The following is a 16,517-nucleotide window of genomic DNA, read 5'->3' on the forward strand; positions in this document are numbered from 1 at the left end:
CCTAAACATATTCTCCACTTCATCTATTTATCCCTTTATCCTTACCCTGGGGCCTCTAGCAACCACTGATGTTTTTACTGAGTCCATAGTTTTCTCTTTCCAGAATGTCATTGCATTAATCATGGTTCTCCAGAGGAACAATCAATAGCGTGTGTGTGTCTACATGTATCTTTGTGTCTTTGTCTTTCTTCCTCTCTCACCCTTTATAATATGGATGGACCTTACCTAATCAATTGAAAGTTTAGTGGAAAAAAGACTTACCTCTCCCTGGGAAGACGTGAACAGCAAGTCTTCTCTGGGCCTCCAGCCTGCTGGTGTACCCTGCAGATTTTGGACTTAGCTACCTCACACTCATGTGAGCCAGTACTACAGAGGGTAATTTGCTTTACTCAGGCTTACTCAATTTTTTTTTTAACTTGGAAAGAACACTTAACATGAGATCTTCCTTATTAACAAATTTTAAAATGTGCAGTATATTATTGTTGGCTATAGGTACAGTGTTGCACAGCAGACCTCTAGAGCTTATTTTTTAAAGATTTTACTTATTTATTCATGAGAGACACAGAGAGAGAGAGAGAGAGAGAGAGGCAGAGACACAGGCAGAGGGAGAAGCAGGTTCCATGCAGTAAGCCCGATGTAGGACTTGAACCTGGGACTCTAGGATCACACCCTGGGCTGAAGGCAGGCACTAAACCGCTGAGCCACCCAGGGATCCTCTCTCTAGAGCTTATTCATCTTGCTTAACTGAAACTTTATGCCTGTTGATGAGAAACTCCCCATTTCCCTTTTCCCAGCCCCTGGCAACCAACATTCCACTTAGTAATTTTATGAATTTGACTATTTTATATATCTTATATAAGTAGAATTATGGGGCAGCCTGGGTGGCTCAGTGGTTTAGCACGCCTTCAGCCCAGGGCCTGATCCTGGAGACCCGGGATCGAGTCCCACATCGGGCTCCCCGCATGGAGCCTGCTTCTCCCTCTGCCTGTGTCTCTGCCTCTCTCTCTCTCTCTCTCTCTCTCTCTCTCTGTCTCTCATGAATAAATAAATAAAATCTTTTTTTAAAATCAGTGGAATTATGCAGTTTTTGTCTTTCTGTGGCTGGTTTATTTTTTTCACTTAGCATGATATCCCCAAGGCAGGCTCATCTGTGTTGTCACATATTGCAAAATTTTCTTAAGAGTAAATAGTATTTATTTCATTGTATATGTATACCACATTATCCTCATCTGTCAACATTTAGGATGTTTCCATCTTGACTATTGTGAATAGTGTTACAATGAACATCAGAATGCTAACATCTCTTTGAGATCCTGATTCAATTCTTTTGGATAGATTCTGAGAAATGAGATTGCCAGATCAGATGGCAAATCTGTTTTTAATTTTTTGAGGAACCTCCATACTGTTTTCCATAACAGCTTCACTACTTTGCATCCCTACCAACACAGTGCAAGGATTCCAGTTTTCTACATCTTTACTAATACTTTTCATCTTTTGTTTTTTTTTGGTAATAGTCATTCTGAGAGGTGTGAGGTGGTACCTCACTGTTGTTTTGATTTGCCTTTCCCTGATTATTAGTGAGCATTTTATTATTAGTTAGCAATTACTGAGAATTTTTTTAAAAATTTTTATTAAATAATCTCTACACCCAATGTGAGGCTCGAACTTAGAGCCCCAAGATCAAAAGTCATGTGCTTTAGTCACTGAGCCAGCCAGGTGCTCTAAGCATTTTTTCATATATGTGTCAGTCATTGTAGATCTTCTTTGGAAAATGTCTATTCAAGTTTCAACATAGTTTAAAAATTGGATTATTAACTTTTTTTTACTATTGAATTGTATGAGTTCCTCATATGTTTTAGTCATCAATCCTTTAGGATATATATGGTTTGCAAGTATTTTCTCCCATTCTCTAGGTTGCCTTTTCACACTGTTGATTGTTTGCTGTGCAAAAGATTTATATTTTAATATAATTTCACCTTACTTTTGCTTTTGTTGCCCATGCTTTGGTGTCATATCCGTGTAATGAGATCATTGCCACAACCTGTGCCATGAAGCTTGTTCCTTGTGTTTTCTTCTAGAAGCTTTACAGTTTCAGGTCTTCACTTACATTTTAAATCTTAAATCTATTTTGTTTTTTTAAATTTTATTTATTTTATTTTTTAAAAAATTTATCTACCCATTTGAGAGAGAGAATGAGAGAGAGCACAAGCAGGGGGAACAGCAGAGGGAAAGGGAGAAGCAAACTTGCTGCTCAGCAGGAAGCCTGATGGGGGGCCTTATCCCAGGACCCCAGGACCATGACAGGAGCGAAGGCAGATGTTTAACTGACTGAGCCACCCAAGTGCCCAGTCTTTCATCCATTTTGAATTGATTTTTGTCTATAGTGTAAAATAAGAATTGATTTGATTATTTTTGCATGTTGATAGTTTTACCAACATCATTTGTTGAAGAGACTATTCCTTCCACATTGTATACTTTAAAATTTTTTAAAAATATTTTATTTATTTATTTGAAAGGGAGAAGAGAGTGAGCATGGGTGGGGGGAGGGGCAGAAGGAGAGGGAGAAGTAGACTCCTCACTGAACAGGGAGCCTGACCTGGGGCTTGTCCCAGGGATCATGACCTGAACCCAAGGCAGACACTCAACCAACAGCGCCACCCAGGCACCTCTACATTGTATGTATATATTTTTAAAGATTTTATTTATTTATTCATGAGAGACACAGAGAGAGAGAGAGAAGTAGAGACATGGGCAGAGGGAAAAGCAGGCTCCATGCCCAGAGCCTGATGTGGGACTCAATCCCGGGACTCCAGGATCATGCCCTGGGCCGAAGGCAGGTGCTAAATCACTGAGCCACCCAGGGATCCCCATACATTGTATATTCTTGACATCCTTGTCAAAGACCAGTTGACCTGATGGAGATGTAAGGATTTATATCTGGGATCTGTATTCTGTACCATTGGTGTATATGTCGATTATGCCAGTAACATCCTATTTTGATTCCTGTAGCTCTGTAGTGTATTTTGAAATCAGTAAATTGGATGCCTCCAGGTTTGTTCTTTCTCAAGATTTATATGTGACACTAAAGTTGTATAAATAAAATTTGGTTATTGGAATTAAAGTACATTGATCAAGACAAATATGAAACGTAGAACTTAAAATTGTTCTCTAAACTCAATTAGCCATTTTCAGTTATCACTTCCTAAGTATCTTTAGCTCTCAGTGGGGTGAAGGAATATAAAGAACTGTCAACCACATCCATTATCAAAGTATTTTCTCTTGTCCTGGTGCCCTTTCCCCCTTCTGCCAATCTTGTTCAGCCATCTCAAGTTCTGTAGATCATGTGGTTCCTATTTGCATTATTCTTTGATGGTGTCACTGTATTAAATAAATGGATTTAGGAGAACACAAAATAGTCAATAAGATAAATTTAGATTAAATAAGATTAAATTTCACTCTTTAGTGAACTAAAGAGAAGGAGGCTGTAGAGTATTTGAATTCTCGTAGTTATAGCAGCAAGATAAGCCAAAAACAGGTTTAGAGTATAACCAAGTTGATTAGAGGGTCAGCTAAGGCACAACCATTCAGTTAACACTTTTTGTTCCCTGAGATACAAGAGCTCTTTTCCCTTCTCCACATGACATTTTAGTGAATAAAATCCACATGGAAATGGGATAGAGAGTAATAATAAATAAATAGTATATAGTAATTAGGCTTGTGATCTCTACTTTGGACAAGAAATTATGGTGAAATTCGAATAAGGCTTTCAGAGAATACAAAATGCAAGACAATGCAGGACTTAAGAGATTTAAAGGACATACTAAGTTGACACACTCAAAAATGTCTGGAGGATGATAGTTCATTTCTCCTGCTCACATAGTATTGTAAGTATTGTAAGTATCCATTGCCTCCTTTCTCCTGTCAAGCTTTTGCAACATGAAAGGGATCTCTTGAAGAGCAGGACAGGGAAGTCAGCTTATCACTTAAAAATATAAGGAAACTTCAATATAAAATTGTTCTCTAATCTCAGCTAACATTTTTCAGTTGTCACTGGCTGTGTGTCTCAAAAATTACAAACTGTTGGAGATCCTTTGAAATGGTGGTTGCTTCCTTAGCAACAATCTTCAATAAATAACATCAGTGGCAAGAGCCTGGCCTTTAGAATCAGCCAGAATTGCGTTCACATACAAGCTCTGTCATTTGCTGATGGCTTTACTTTTAAGCAAGTTATTTAACTTCTCTGACTTGTTAGAAGTTTGATCAAGGTTCAAGGTTCCACACACAAGCTGGAGCTAAGAGTGGAGGAAAGTTCTAGGTTTGTGGTATATTACACTATCCTTTGTCAAGGACTTCAAGTAAGCCATCAGCAGACAACTTGCAAAATGCATTCTACTATCCCAATTTCTAGTTGAAGAAAATGGATGTGGGAAAAAGAATAAGTTCTGTGGTTAAACAGTCGTATATCTTAGCTGAGAACAAAAGAGCAATTTAAATATATATAGGAAATAGAAGAATGTAGTAGAATTTAAGGTATTTGGAATATCTTGATACACCATACTTTGGATAATTTGTTAGCAATGGATGTCTGTAATGAAAGTCTTTCTGCTTGACATTTAAACATTTTTATTTTTCATGCAAAATACCTTAAGAGAGATATGTTACAAAGCATATGATTTTTTTTAAGATTTTATTTACTTATTAATGAGACACACACACACACACACACACACACACACACACACACAGAGGCAGAGACATAGGCCGAGGGAGGACCAGGCTCCTCGCAGGGAGCCCAATGTGGGACTTGATCCCAGGACCCGAGGATCGTGTTCTGAGCCAAAGACAGGTGCTCAACCATTGAGCCACCCAGGCATCCTGCACATGCTGGTTTTAATGAAAGATAACAGTCATCTGCATAACACGTAGCTTTTTCTTAGTTTACACTTTATAAAAGAAAAGATCACAGGTAATTTTATGGTTCCTTATGAAAAATGCTCTTATAAGAGAAGTTAAGCATTTACATATGTTTCTCTTATTTACAGCTCACCAGGACATGATTATAGCTTCTCAAGCTTATCTAAATTAAAAGATAATATATATATCAACATTTTTGATGAAATGATTATTGAAAAACATGAGGTAAATTAGAATAATTATAATAATCAATGTTGAACTGATTCTAAAGTCAAACTGAATGAAATCTAGTACCATATTTGTAAATTCGCTTTTAGATGCAATGTCTATTTCCAACATTTTATAAAAAGGATTTGGGGTAACTTGAAATAAAATCAGACATATGGCAAGTCAGTTAAAAAATAATAGAGATCATAAACCACATATAAGAGGAGGAGGAGTAAATATACCAAGAATTTGGGAGAAGTAGGTTTCTGCAGTTGAAACTAACACTTAAATGTGAGCTTCCTGGTACCAAAATAAATGAAATGAAACAAAAATTGGTAATATAGTTCTCATTTTCTGATCAAAGAAAATACACAACTTCCTTAGAAGACACCAAATTATTGTTAGGACTAAAACCCAGTTCTACTCAATCAAATTTTAAAAATTACTGAATGTCTTCCTCATAGATAAGCAAAAGCTCCTAACAACACTAAGTGCAAACTCTCAAATAAATATTAGCTTCCTTTCTACTAAAGTTGGCAACAGAAGTATAAAGATGCCTAGCCATTATCTCCTCTTTTGGGACTCTGAATTTTTGTTTTTATTTGTTTTTTAAATTCAGGTTTTATATATATATATATATATATATATATATATATATATATATATATATATATATAGTATATTTTTTATTGGAATTGTATTTGCCAACATATAGCATAACACCCAGTGCTCATCCCGTCAAGTGCCCCCCTAGGTGCCCATCACCCAGTCACCCCAATCCCCTGCCCACCTCCCCTTCCACTACCTCTTGTTCATTTCCCAGAGTTAGGTGTCTCATGTTTTGTCACCCTCACTGATATTTTCACTTCTTTCCCCTTTATTCCCTTTCACTATTTTTTATATTCCCTGTATGAGTGAAACCATATAATGTTTGTCCTTCTATGATTGACTTATTTCACTCAGCATAATACCCTCCAGTTCCATCCATGTCGAAGCAAATGGTGGGTATTTGTCATTTCTAATGGCTGAGTAATATTCCATTGTATACATAGACCACATCTTCTTTATCCATTCATCTTTCGATGGACAGCGAGGCTCCTTCCACAGTTTGGCTATTCTGGACATTGCTGCTATAACCTTGGGGGTGCAGGTGTCCCAGTGTTTCACTGCATCTGTATCTTTGGGGTAAACCCCCAGCAGGGCAATTGCTGGATCATAGGGCAGATCTATTTTTAACTCTTTGAGGAACCTCCACACGGTTTTCCAGACTGGCTGTACCAGTTCACATTCCCACCAACAGTGTAAGAGGGTTCCCTTTTCTCCGCATCCTCTCCAACATTTGTTGTTTCCTATGTTGCTAATTTTCCCCATTCTCACTGGTGTGAGGTGGTATCTCATTGTGGTTTTGATTTGTATCTCCCTGGTGGCCAGTGATGCGGAGCATTTTCTCATGTGCATGTTGGCCATGTCTATGTCTTCCTCTGTGACATTTCTGTTCATGTCTTTTGCCCATTTCATGACTGGATTGTTTGTTTCTTTACTGTTGAGTTTAATAAGTTCCTGATAGATCTTGGATACTAGCCCTTTATCTGATGGGTCATTTGCAAATATCTTCTCCCATTCTGTAGGTTGTCCTTTAGTTTTGTTGACTGTTTCTCTTGCTGTGCAGAAGCTTTTTATCTTGATGAAGTCCCAATAATTCATTTTTGCTTTAGTTTCTCTTGCCTTCATGGATGTATCTTGCAAGAAGTTGCTGTGGCCAAGTTCAAAAAGGGTGTTGCCTGTGTTCGCCTCTAGGATTTTGATGGATTCTTGTCTCACATTTAGATCTTTCATCCATTTTGAGATTATCTTTGTGTATGGTGCAAGAGAGTGGTCTAGTTTCATTCTTCTGCATGTGGATGTCCAATTTTCCCAGCACCATTTATTGAAAGACTGTCTTTTTTCCAGTGGATAGTCTTTCCTGCTTTGTCGAATTTTAGTTGACCATAAAGTCGAGGGTCCACTTCTGGATTCTCTATTCTGTTCCATTGATCTATATGTCTGTTTTTGTGCCAGTCCACGCTGTCTTGATGACCAGAGCTTTGTAGTACAACCTGAAATCTGGCATTGTGATGCCCCCAGCTATGGTTTCCTTATTTAATATTCCCCTGGGAGACAGAACATAAAGACTCCTAACTCTGGGAAACGAACTAGGGGTGGTGGAAGGGGAGGAGGGCGGGGGGTGGGGAGGGGTGGATGACGGGCACTGAGGGGGACCCTTGACGGGATGAGCACTGGGTGTTATTCTGTATGTTGGTAAATTGAACACCAATAAAAAATTAATTTAATTACAAAAAATAATATTCCCCTGCTATTTGGGGTCTTTTCTGTTTCCACACAAATCTTCTTTTTTTGAAGATTTTACTTATTTATTCATGAGAGACAGAGACTGAGAGACAGAGAGAGAGAGAGAGAGAGAGGCAGAGACACAGGCAGAGGGAGAAGCAGGCTCCATGCAAGGAGTCTGACGTGAGTCTCCATCCCAGGTCTCCAGGATCAAGACCTGGGCTGAAGGTGGCGCTAAACCGCTGAGCCACCTGGGCTGCTCTCCACACAAATCTTAAGATGATTTGTTTCAACTCTCTGAAGAATGTCCATACTGATTGATAGTGATTGCATTAAATGTGTAAATTGCCCTGGGTAGCACTGACATTTTCACAGTATTAATTCTTCCAATCCATGAGCGTGGAATATTTTTCCATCTCTTTGTGTCTTCCTCAATTTCTTTCAGAAGTGTTCTGTAGTTTTTAGGGTACAGATCCTTTACCTCTTTGGTTAGGTTTATTCCTAGGTATTTTGTGCTTTTGGGTGCAATTGTAAATGGGATTGACTCCTTAATTTCTCTTTCTTCAGTCTCATTGTTAGCGTATAGAAATGCCACTGACTTCCAGACATTGATTTTGTATCCTGCCACGCTGCCGAATTGCTATATGAGTTTGGCAATCTTGGGGTGGAGACTTTTGGGTTTTCTACGTACAGTATCATGTCATCTGCAAAGAGGTAGAGTTTGACTTCTTCTTTGTCAATTTGAATGCCTTTTATTTCTTTTTGTTGCCTGATTGCTGAGGCTAGGATTTCTAGGACTACGTTGAATAGCAGTGGTGAGAGTGGACATCCCTGTCGTGTTCCTGATCTTAGGGGAGCTCCCAGTGTTTCACTATTGAGAATGATATTTGCTGTGGGCTTTTCATAGATGGCTTTTAAGATGCTGAGGAATGTTCCCTCTATCCCTACACTCTGAAGAGTTTTGATCAGGATTGGATGCTGTATTTTGTCAAATGCTTTCTCTGCATCTACTGGGGGGGGGGGGATCATATGGTTCTTGTTTTTTCTCTTGCTGATATGATCAATCACACTGATTGCTTTATGAGTGTTGAACCAGCCTTGCATCCCGGGGATAAATCCCACTTGGTCATAGTGAATAATCTTCTTAATGTATTGTTGAATTCTATTAGCTAGTATCTTGTTTAGAACTTTTGCATCTGTGTTCACCAGGGATATTGGTCTATAATTCTTTTTGGTGGGATCTTTGTCTGGTTTTGGAATTAAGGTGATGCTGGCCTCATAGAATGAGTTTGGAAGTATTCCATCCCTTTATATCTTTCGGAACATCTTTAGTAGAATAGGTATGATTTCTTCTTTAAACGTTTGATAGGGGGGATCCCTGGGTGGCGCAGCGGTTTAGCGCCTGCTTTTGGCCCAGGGCGCGATCCTGGAGACCCAGGATCGAGTCCCATGTCGGACTCCCAGTGCATGGAGCCTGCTTCTCCCTCTGCCTGTGTCTCTGCCTCTCTCTCTCTCTCTGTGTGTGACTATCATAAATAAATAAAAATTAAAAAAAAAATAAACGTTTGATAGAATTCCCCTGGGAAGCCATCTGGCCCTGGACTTTTGTGTTGTGGGAGGTTTTTGATGACTGCTTCAATTTCCTCCATGGTTACTGGGTTGTTGGGGTTTTCTGTTTCTTTCTGTTCCAGTTTTGGTAGTCTGTGGTTTTCCAGAAAGGCGTCCATTTCTTCTAGATTGCCTAATTTATTGGCTTATACCTGCTCATAATATGTTTTTAAAATCGTTTGTATCTCCTTGGTATTGGTTGTGATCTCCCCTTTTTCATTTGTGATTTTTGAGTCTTTTCTCTTTTATTTTTAATAAGGCTGGCTAATGGTTTATCTATCTTATTAATTCTTTCAAAGAACCAACTCCTGGTTTTGTTGATCTTTCTACAGTTCTTCTGGTCTCTCTTTCATTGAGTTCTGCTTGAATCTTTATTAAGTCTTCTTCTGCTGGGTGTAGGATCTATTTGCTGTTCTTTCTCCAGTTTCTTTAGGTGCAAGGTTGGCTTGTGTACTTGAGTTTTTTTTTTCAATTTTTTGAGGGATGCTTGTATTGCGATGTATTTCCCTTAGGACTGCTTTTGCTGTCTTCCAAGGATTTTGAACGGTTGTATCTTCATTCTCATTAGTTTCCATGAAGCTTTTTAATTCTTTTCTAATTTCCTGGTTGACCCTTTCATCTTTTAGCAGGATGGTCCTTAACCTCCACGTGTTTGAATTTCTTCCAAATTTCTTCCTGTGATTGAGTTCAAGTTTCAAAGCATTATGGTATGAAAATATGCAGGGGACAATCCTAATCTTTTTGTATCAGTTAAGACCTGATTTTGACCCGTATGTGGTCTATTCTGGAGAAAGTTCCACATGCTCTTGAGAAGAATTGTATTCAGTTGCGTTTGGATGGAAGGTTCAGGAAATATCTGTGAAATCCATACAGTGTGGTCCCGTGTATCATTTAAAGCTCTTGTTTCTTTGGAGATGTTGTGCTTAGACAATCTGTCATTTGCAGAAAGCACTGTGTTGAAGTCTCCCAGTAGAAGTGTATTATTATCTAAGTATGTCTTTACTTTGGTTATTAATTGATTGATACACTTGTCAGCTCCCACATTAGGGGCATAAATATTCATGATTGTTAGGTCCTCTTGTTGGATAGATCCTTTAAGTATGATACAGTATCCCTCTTCATCTCTTACTACAGTCTTTGCGATAAACTTTATGTGATACGAGGATTGCTACCTCTGCTTTCTTTTGAGGACCATATGAATGGTAAATGGTTCTCCAACCTTTTATTTTCAGGCTGTAGGTGTCCTTACGTCTAAAATGAGCCTCTTGTAGACAGTAAGTAGATGGGTCTTGCTTTTCTATCCAGTCTGAAACCCTGCATCTTTTGATGGCATCATTAAGCCCATTCACATTCACAGTTACTATTGACAGATACGAATTTAGTGTCATCATAATACCTATTCAGTCACCGTTCTGGTGGCTTCTTTGGGCTTCCTCTTTCTTTTACAGAGTGCCCCTTAATATTTCTTGCAGAGCTGGTTTGGTGGTCACATATGCTTTCAGTTTCTGCTTATCTTGGAAGCTCTTTATCTCTCCTTCTATTCTGAATGAGAACCTTGCTGGATAGAGTATGTAATCTTGGCTGCATGTTCTTCTCATGTAGGACCGTGAATATATCCTGGAGCCTTTCTGGCCTGCCAGGTTTCTGTGGAGAGGTCTCCTGTTAATCTAATATTTCTCCCCATATAAGTTAGGGATCTCTCGTCTCTTGCTGCTTTAAGGATCTTCTCTTTATCTTTGGAATTTGAAAGTTTCACTATTAAATGTCGACATGTTGAACGGTTTTAATTGATTTTAGGGGGCAATTTCTCTATCTCCTGGGTCTGAATGCCTGTTTCCCTCCCCAGGTTAGGGAAGTCGTCAGCTATGATTTGTTCAAATATGCTTTCTGGTCCTCTGTCCCTTTCGGCGCCCTCTGGAACCCCAATTAAATGTAGATTTTTCCTTCTGAGGCTGTCATTTCTTTCCCTTAACCTGTCCTCATGGTCTTTTAATTGTTTTTCTCTTTTTTTCCTCAGCTTCCTTCCTTGCCATCAACTTGTCTTCTATGTCACTCACTGGTTCTTCTGCCTCACTAACCCTCGTCGTTAGGACCTCCAGTTTCGATTGCATCTCATTTAATTGATTTTTAATTTCGGCCTGATTAGATCTAAATTCTGCAGTCATGAAGTCTCTTGAATCCTTTATGCTTTTTTCCAGAGCCACCAGTAGCTTTATAATTGCGCTTCTGAAGTGGTTTTCTGACATCGAATTGTAATCCAAATTTTGTAACTCTTTGGAGAGAGTGTTGTTTCTGATTCTTTTGTGGTGAATTCTTCTTTCTAGTCATTTTGCTAAGTGCAGAGTGGTTAAAAACGAGTTGTACTGGAAAAAAGAAGAAAAAACAAACAAAGAACAAGGAGGGGTATCCTCTGGTTCTATATACTGTAAATCCCTCGACTTCCCCTGGAGCTTTCCAGCGCTGCTGGGTCAAGAACTTGCTCTTCTTCTGTCCTTCCAGCTGGTTTCTGGGAGGCGAGGGGGAGGGGCCTGCTGTGCTGATTCTCAGGTATGTGCATGGCTCCGTGGGAGCTGTTTATCCTGTGAGGCCCCTGTTCCCTGGAGGCCCGCTGCATCACTGGAACAGGGTGACACCAAGAAAGAGGCACAGCCACACTGGCAGCGGCCAGCTCTCCAGCCCTGGAGTCAGCTCCCACAGTAACTACCATAGTATCCCAGTCTGCACTGGCCTGGATCTCCGGGGTGGGGGGCGCTGACCTGCACAGCCGGGGGCACCCAGCGGCAGCGGCATTCTCGCTGTCTGTGCCCTCCCCGCCTCTGCCTCTCCCATTGGGGGGGCGCAGGATCTTGGGCTGTGTCCCCTGGCACCCTGGGATCCAGCGCCTGTGCTGCTGGAATCGCTCCCGGGGCGCAGCCCCCTCTGCCCGAGGTGCTCCCGAGGCCCCACCGGGCGCTCCAGGCCTTTACCGAGCTGGGCCTCTGCTGTGCGGCAGGCTCTCCCCGGGGCGCCCCTCCTCTGTTAGTGCCCCCGGAACCTGGAGGCCCCCCTGACCCCCTGAGGTTCTGCCCGGTTTCCCTGCTGAGCACTTTTCCATCCGGGAAGAATCCGGTATGGATTTTTAAAGTTCCTGCTTCTCCGGGGCTGTGCTTTCCTGACCTGGAGGCTCTCACCGCCCGGCTTTAGCCTGGTTCCTCGCGGGGGGGGGGGGGGGGGGGCTCCCCAACTTGATTCTTTTTTATTTTATTTTTTTTCCTTCTTCCTACCTTGTTAGAAGCGCAAACTCTTCTATCTGTAGCATTCCAGCTGTTCTCTCTCTAAATCTCAGGTAGAATTCGTAGGTTTAGAGGATGATTTGAAAGTTAACTAGGTAAGTTGGTGGGGACAGGTGACTTGGGGACCCTACTCCTCTGCCATCTTGCCCGCCCTCTCCTGGGACTCTGATTAAATGCCCTAATAGAAATGCTCTTCAAATCCTATGGCAAATGCTGCTGAAGGAGCATTTAATTCTATCTGGAGGGATTGGGGATAAGAGGGAGAGAAATTGAACTAGACCCTTCAACTATTGTTCAAGAATGAGCCTTCTCAAAGAAACATAATGTCAGTGTCTTCCAGTGCAGTTTTCCAGGAGATGCAGACACACATTCTTATTAAAACATTTTCTATCAATTCTACATAAAGGTTGGAGATAGAATTATTGAACAGTAATTTGGTGATGGCCATTCCCCAAAGAGTTTAACTGAGTAGTTTCTGATTATCTAAACTGTTAATGGTTAGAATTTGGGAAACCCAAAACAGTGCCTAACAGACTTTCTCCTGCAAAAGTGAATTATCTCAATGATCAATTTGACCAGAATCGAATAGTAGTTAATTAATAGTTCAATTCTTATAAGTGCTTTGTGTTGTTAGTGAATGAAATCTGTAGGCTTCAGGTATCAGACATCTGTGACAACATTGGCATGCTGTTTAGGAAAGGAAAAGGTCTGACCTGTATTCTTGCTTTCCTCTCATGCAATGGGTTACAAGGTAACTATAGGCCCAAACATTCCATTTTCTCATAAAAGACCAGATCTAGGCTGTGCCTCAAGTTGATCACCCAGTTGAAAGAAGATTTTGGTTTATCATCAGTCACTATTCTTTAGAAAACAGTTTCTTCCCATGCCTCAATCTTCCTCTTTTCTCTGCATTTCTTTCTTCTTCCTGCTGTCAACTATTTCTTACTTCCTGTGGGTCTCTCCTTCATTAGTTAACTTGTTAGCAAGAAGCTGAGGACTTGGAAGTCTCACAGACATGTGGCCTAATTTTAGCACGGGGGATGAAAAAGCTGGGCTGAGATGAATTTGGAATCACTGTCTCTCTCGTAGTAGTAGGAATATTTTAAGACCATGAATTTATCTCTAAAATATCTTAGGCCAGATTTTTTATATTAGGTTATTTTTATTTTGTGTTATTTTCTATATATTTTATACATTTATATCTTTCTTGATCTAGTTATCTAATACTGTGTTTTTATATTTTCAAATGTTTAAGCGACTCCAGTATAAAGTTTTGATCTGATTTTTTAAAAATATTTTATTTATTTATTCATGAGAGACACACAGAGAGAGGCAGAGACGTAAGCAAAGGGAGAAGCAGGCTCCCCACAGGGACCCTGATGTGGGACTCTATCCCAGGACCACAGGATCATGCCCTAAGGCGAAGGTAGATGCTCAACCACTGAGCCACACAGGCGTCCCTAAGTTTTTTATTTTAAATTCTAGTTTTATTTTAATTCTAGTTTTATTGGATTATAGCCAAATTTTGTAATTTTTAATAATTGGTACTATGATTTTTGAAAAACATAACTCTTTAAAACATGTTATTTTTAAAGTTTAATTTTATGCTTTTTCTAGAGTTTACAAGCCACTCCAGACAAATTTAGATTATTCAGATGCAAGAAATTCAACCCTATATTTCCTAACTGAATTTGTATTGGCAAAATTATTCTGGCAAATATTTTGCTTTCTATCCAAGGGGAAATAAATAGTAGAGACAAAAGGCTAAAAAGGAAAAAAAAAAAGTCAGCACTTCAGATCATGAAACCAAATATTGCTAGTATCACCCCAGAAGCCTCTTTTGTGCTCTCCCAAGTTACTTCATCCCGAGTAACTATCCTAGCTTCTTTTTTTTAATAGTAAATTTATTTTTTATTGGTGTTCAATTTACCAACATACAGAATAACACACTATCCTAGCTTCTAACACCATGGTTTATGTATTACTTATTTTTGAATTTTGTATGATTGAAATCTCATACAGTTTGCATCCATCTGTGAATGACTTAGTTTTCTCTACCTTGTGTTTGTGGGAATCATCTGAAATGCTGCTCATAGCTGTATAGTATGTTTTTGTAGGAATATACAACAACTTTTTAATGCATTCTACAACTGATAATTTGCTTCTTTCTAGTTGTCAGCTCTTATGTTTAACACTAATATAATTGGACTTGGGGAAATGAATCTATTCATTTCTGTTGGAAATATACTTAAGAATGAAATTGCTAGCTCAGATTGTGCATATGCTCAGCTTTAGTAGTATAATACCAGTTTCCAAAATGGTTGTGTCAGTTCATACTTCCACCACCAGTTTATGAGAGCTCTGACTGATCCATGTCCTTGTTACCTAGCATTGTCTGATATTTTCATTTCAAACATACTGATGAAAGTAATCATATCATCTTATGGTTTTAAGTTGCATTTTAATGATAACTTATGAAATTGAGCACCATTTTCTACATTTATTGGCCATTTTGATATCCTCTTTTGTGAAAGATATGTTCAAGTATTTTGCCTATTTTTTCACTGATTTTTAACAGTGTATAATCTGGATGTGAGTACTTTGTCAGATATACATTCTATAAGTATTTTTCCCATGCTGGCTTGTCTTTTTTGACTTTTTAAATGTGTCTTTCTATGAACAGAAAATCCTGATTTAATATAGTGCAATGCAGTGGTGGTGCTTTTTTGGTCCTTTTTAAAAATATTGTCTGCTTAAGGTCATGAAGATATTATCCTGAGGTTGCTTCTAAAACTTGAATCATTTTACCTTTTTCACATTTAGATCTAAAATCCAACCGATTGATTTTTATGTGTCTGTGAGGTAGAGGTCAAGATTACTTTTTTCCCGTAAAAATATTCATTCAGTTGACCCAACACCATTTATGGAAAGGAACATACCCTCCCCCATTGCATGACAAAGTCACCCTTTGTTGTAAATCTGGTGACTGTATAAATGTGGATTTATTTCTGGACCCTCTATTATGTTCTGTTGGTCTATTACCTATTCTTACATTGATACCACACTCTTTTCATTACCAAAGCTTTGTGATAGAAACCTGTTTTTCAGCTTTATTTTTCTTCTTCAAGATTGCTTTGGCTAGGGGTGCCAAGTGACTCAGTAGTTAAGGTCTTTCTTTGCTCAGCTCATGATTCCAGGTCATGATCCTGGGATTGAGCCCTGCACTGAGCCCTACATGGGGCTTCCAGCTTAGCAAGGAGCCTGCTTCTTCCTCTGCCCCCTTCCTTGCTCATGCTTTCTCGCTTTCAGATAATAAATAAATTAATAAAAAATTTTAAAAGGACTGGCTACTCTTAGCCATTTACATTTCTATATAAATATTAATATATATACTATATATAACATATATAATATGTACTATATATGTACTATATAGCATATATATCATATATATATTATATTATATGTATATATATGTAAGCTGGAGAACCAGAAAAGCAAGTGCTGTAATTCAGTTTGAGTACAAAAGTCTAAGGATGGAGAGACTGCTGGTGTAATCCCCAGAGTCCAAAACACTTGAGAACTGGGAGCTCTGATGTCCGAGAGAAAGAGAAGATGTCTGAGAGAAAGACAAAGAGAATTTGCCTTTCCTCCACCTTTTTGTTCTATTCAGGCCCTCAAAAGATTTGATGATTTCTGCCCACATTGATAAGTGCTGATTTTTACTCAGTCTACTGATTCAAGTGCTAATCTCTTCAGGAATACCCTCACGTACACACCCAGGAAACATGTTTTACCATCTCTGGGCATCCCTTAGCTCATTCAAGTTGACATGTAAAATTAACTATCACAATTTCCTTTTCCTAATTTACACCACAATGGGGCCTAAGCACGCCTAGAATCTATCATACTATTCTAAACAGACCAAAATGGTTAATTTCTCTTTGTACACAGATGGATGGTTTAATTTAACAGGATGGCCTATTGTTTACTTCTTTAATGATAGGTCCTGGAAGTGAAAGGCAAGCTCTAGCCAAGGCTAACATGGGGACAGGGAAGAAAGGAAATCACACCAATCTTGCAAATCTGAAATTCCTGTGATAAGAGGTGATTAGGATCTTGGGAAAAATAAAATCTGTCAACTAGCATAAGGAACAACATATCAAACAGTCAGAATTGGTCTATCAT

General features: G+C 39.1%; 1 protein-coding gene across 1 annotated transcript in view; it reads left to right on the forward strand.

Annotated features, from left to right (window-relative positions):
* The window catches only part of CC2D2B (coiled-coil and C2 domain containing 2B), a 106,866-nt gene that overhangs the window by 67,137 nt on the left and 23,212 nt on the right, over window positions 1-16,517 (forward strand). The window contains exon 24 of the mRNA XM_055300174.1: window positions 5,043-5,139. Coding sequence (XP_055156149.1) covers window positions 5,043-5,139 — 97 coding nt within the window. The remainder of the gene's footprint in view (window positions 1-5,042; window positions 5,140-16,517) is intronic.

The sequence above is a fragment of the Nyctereutes procyonoides genome, unplaced genomic scaffold, assembly GCF_905146905.1.
Source record: "Nyctereutes procyonoides isolate TBG_1078 unplaced genomic scaffold, NYPRO_anot_genome, whole genome shotgun sequence".
NCBI lineage: Eukaryota > Metazoa > Chordata > Mammalia > Carnivora > Canidae > Nyctereutes > Nyctereutes procyonoides.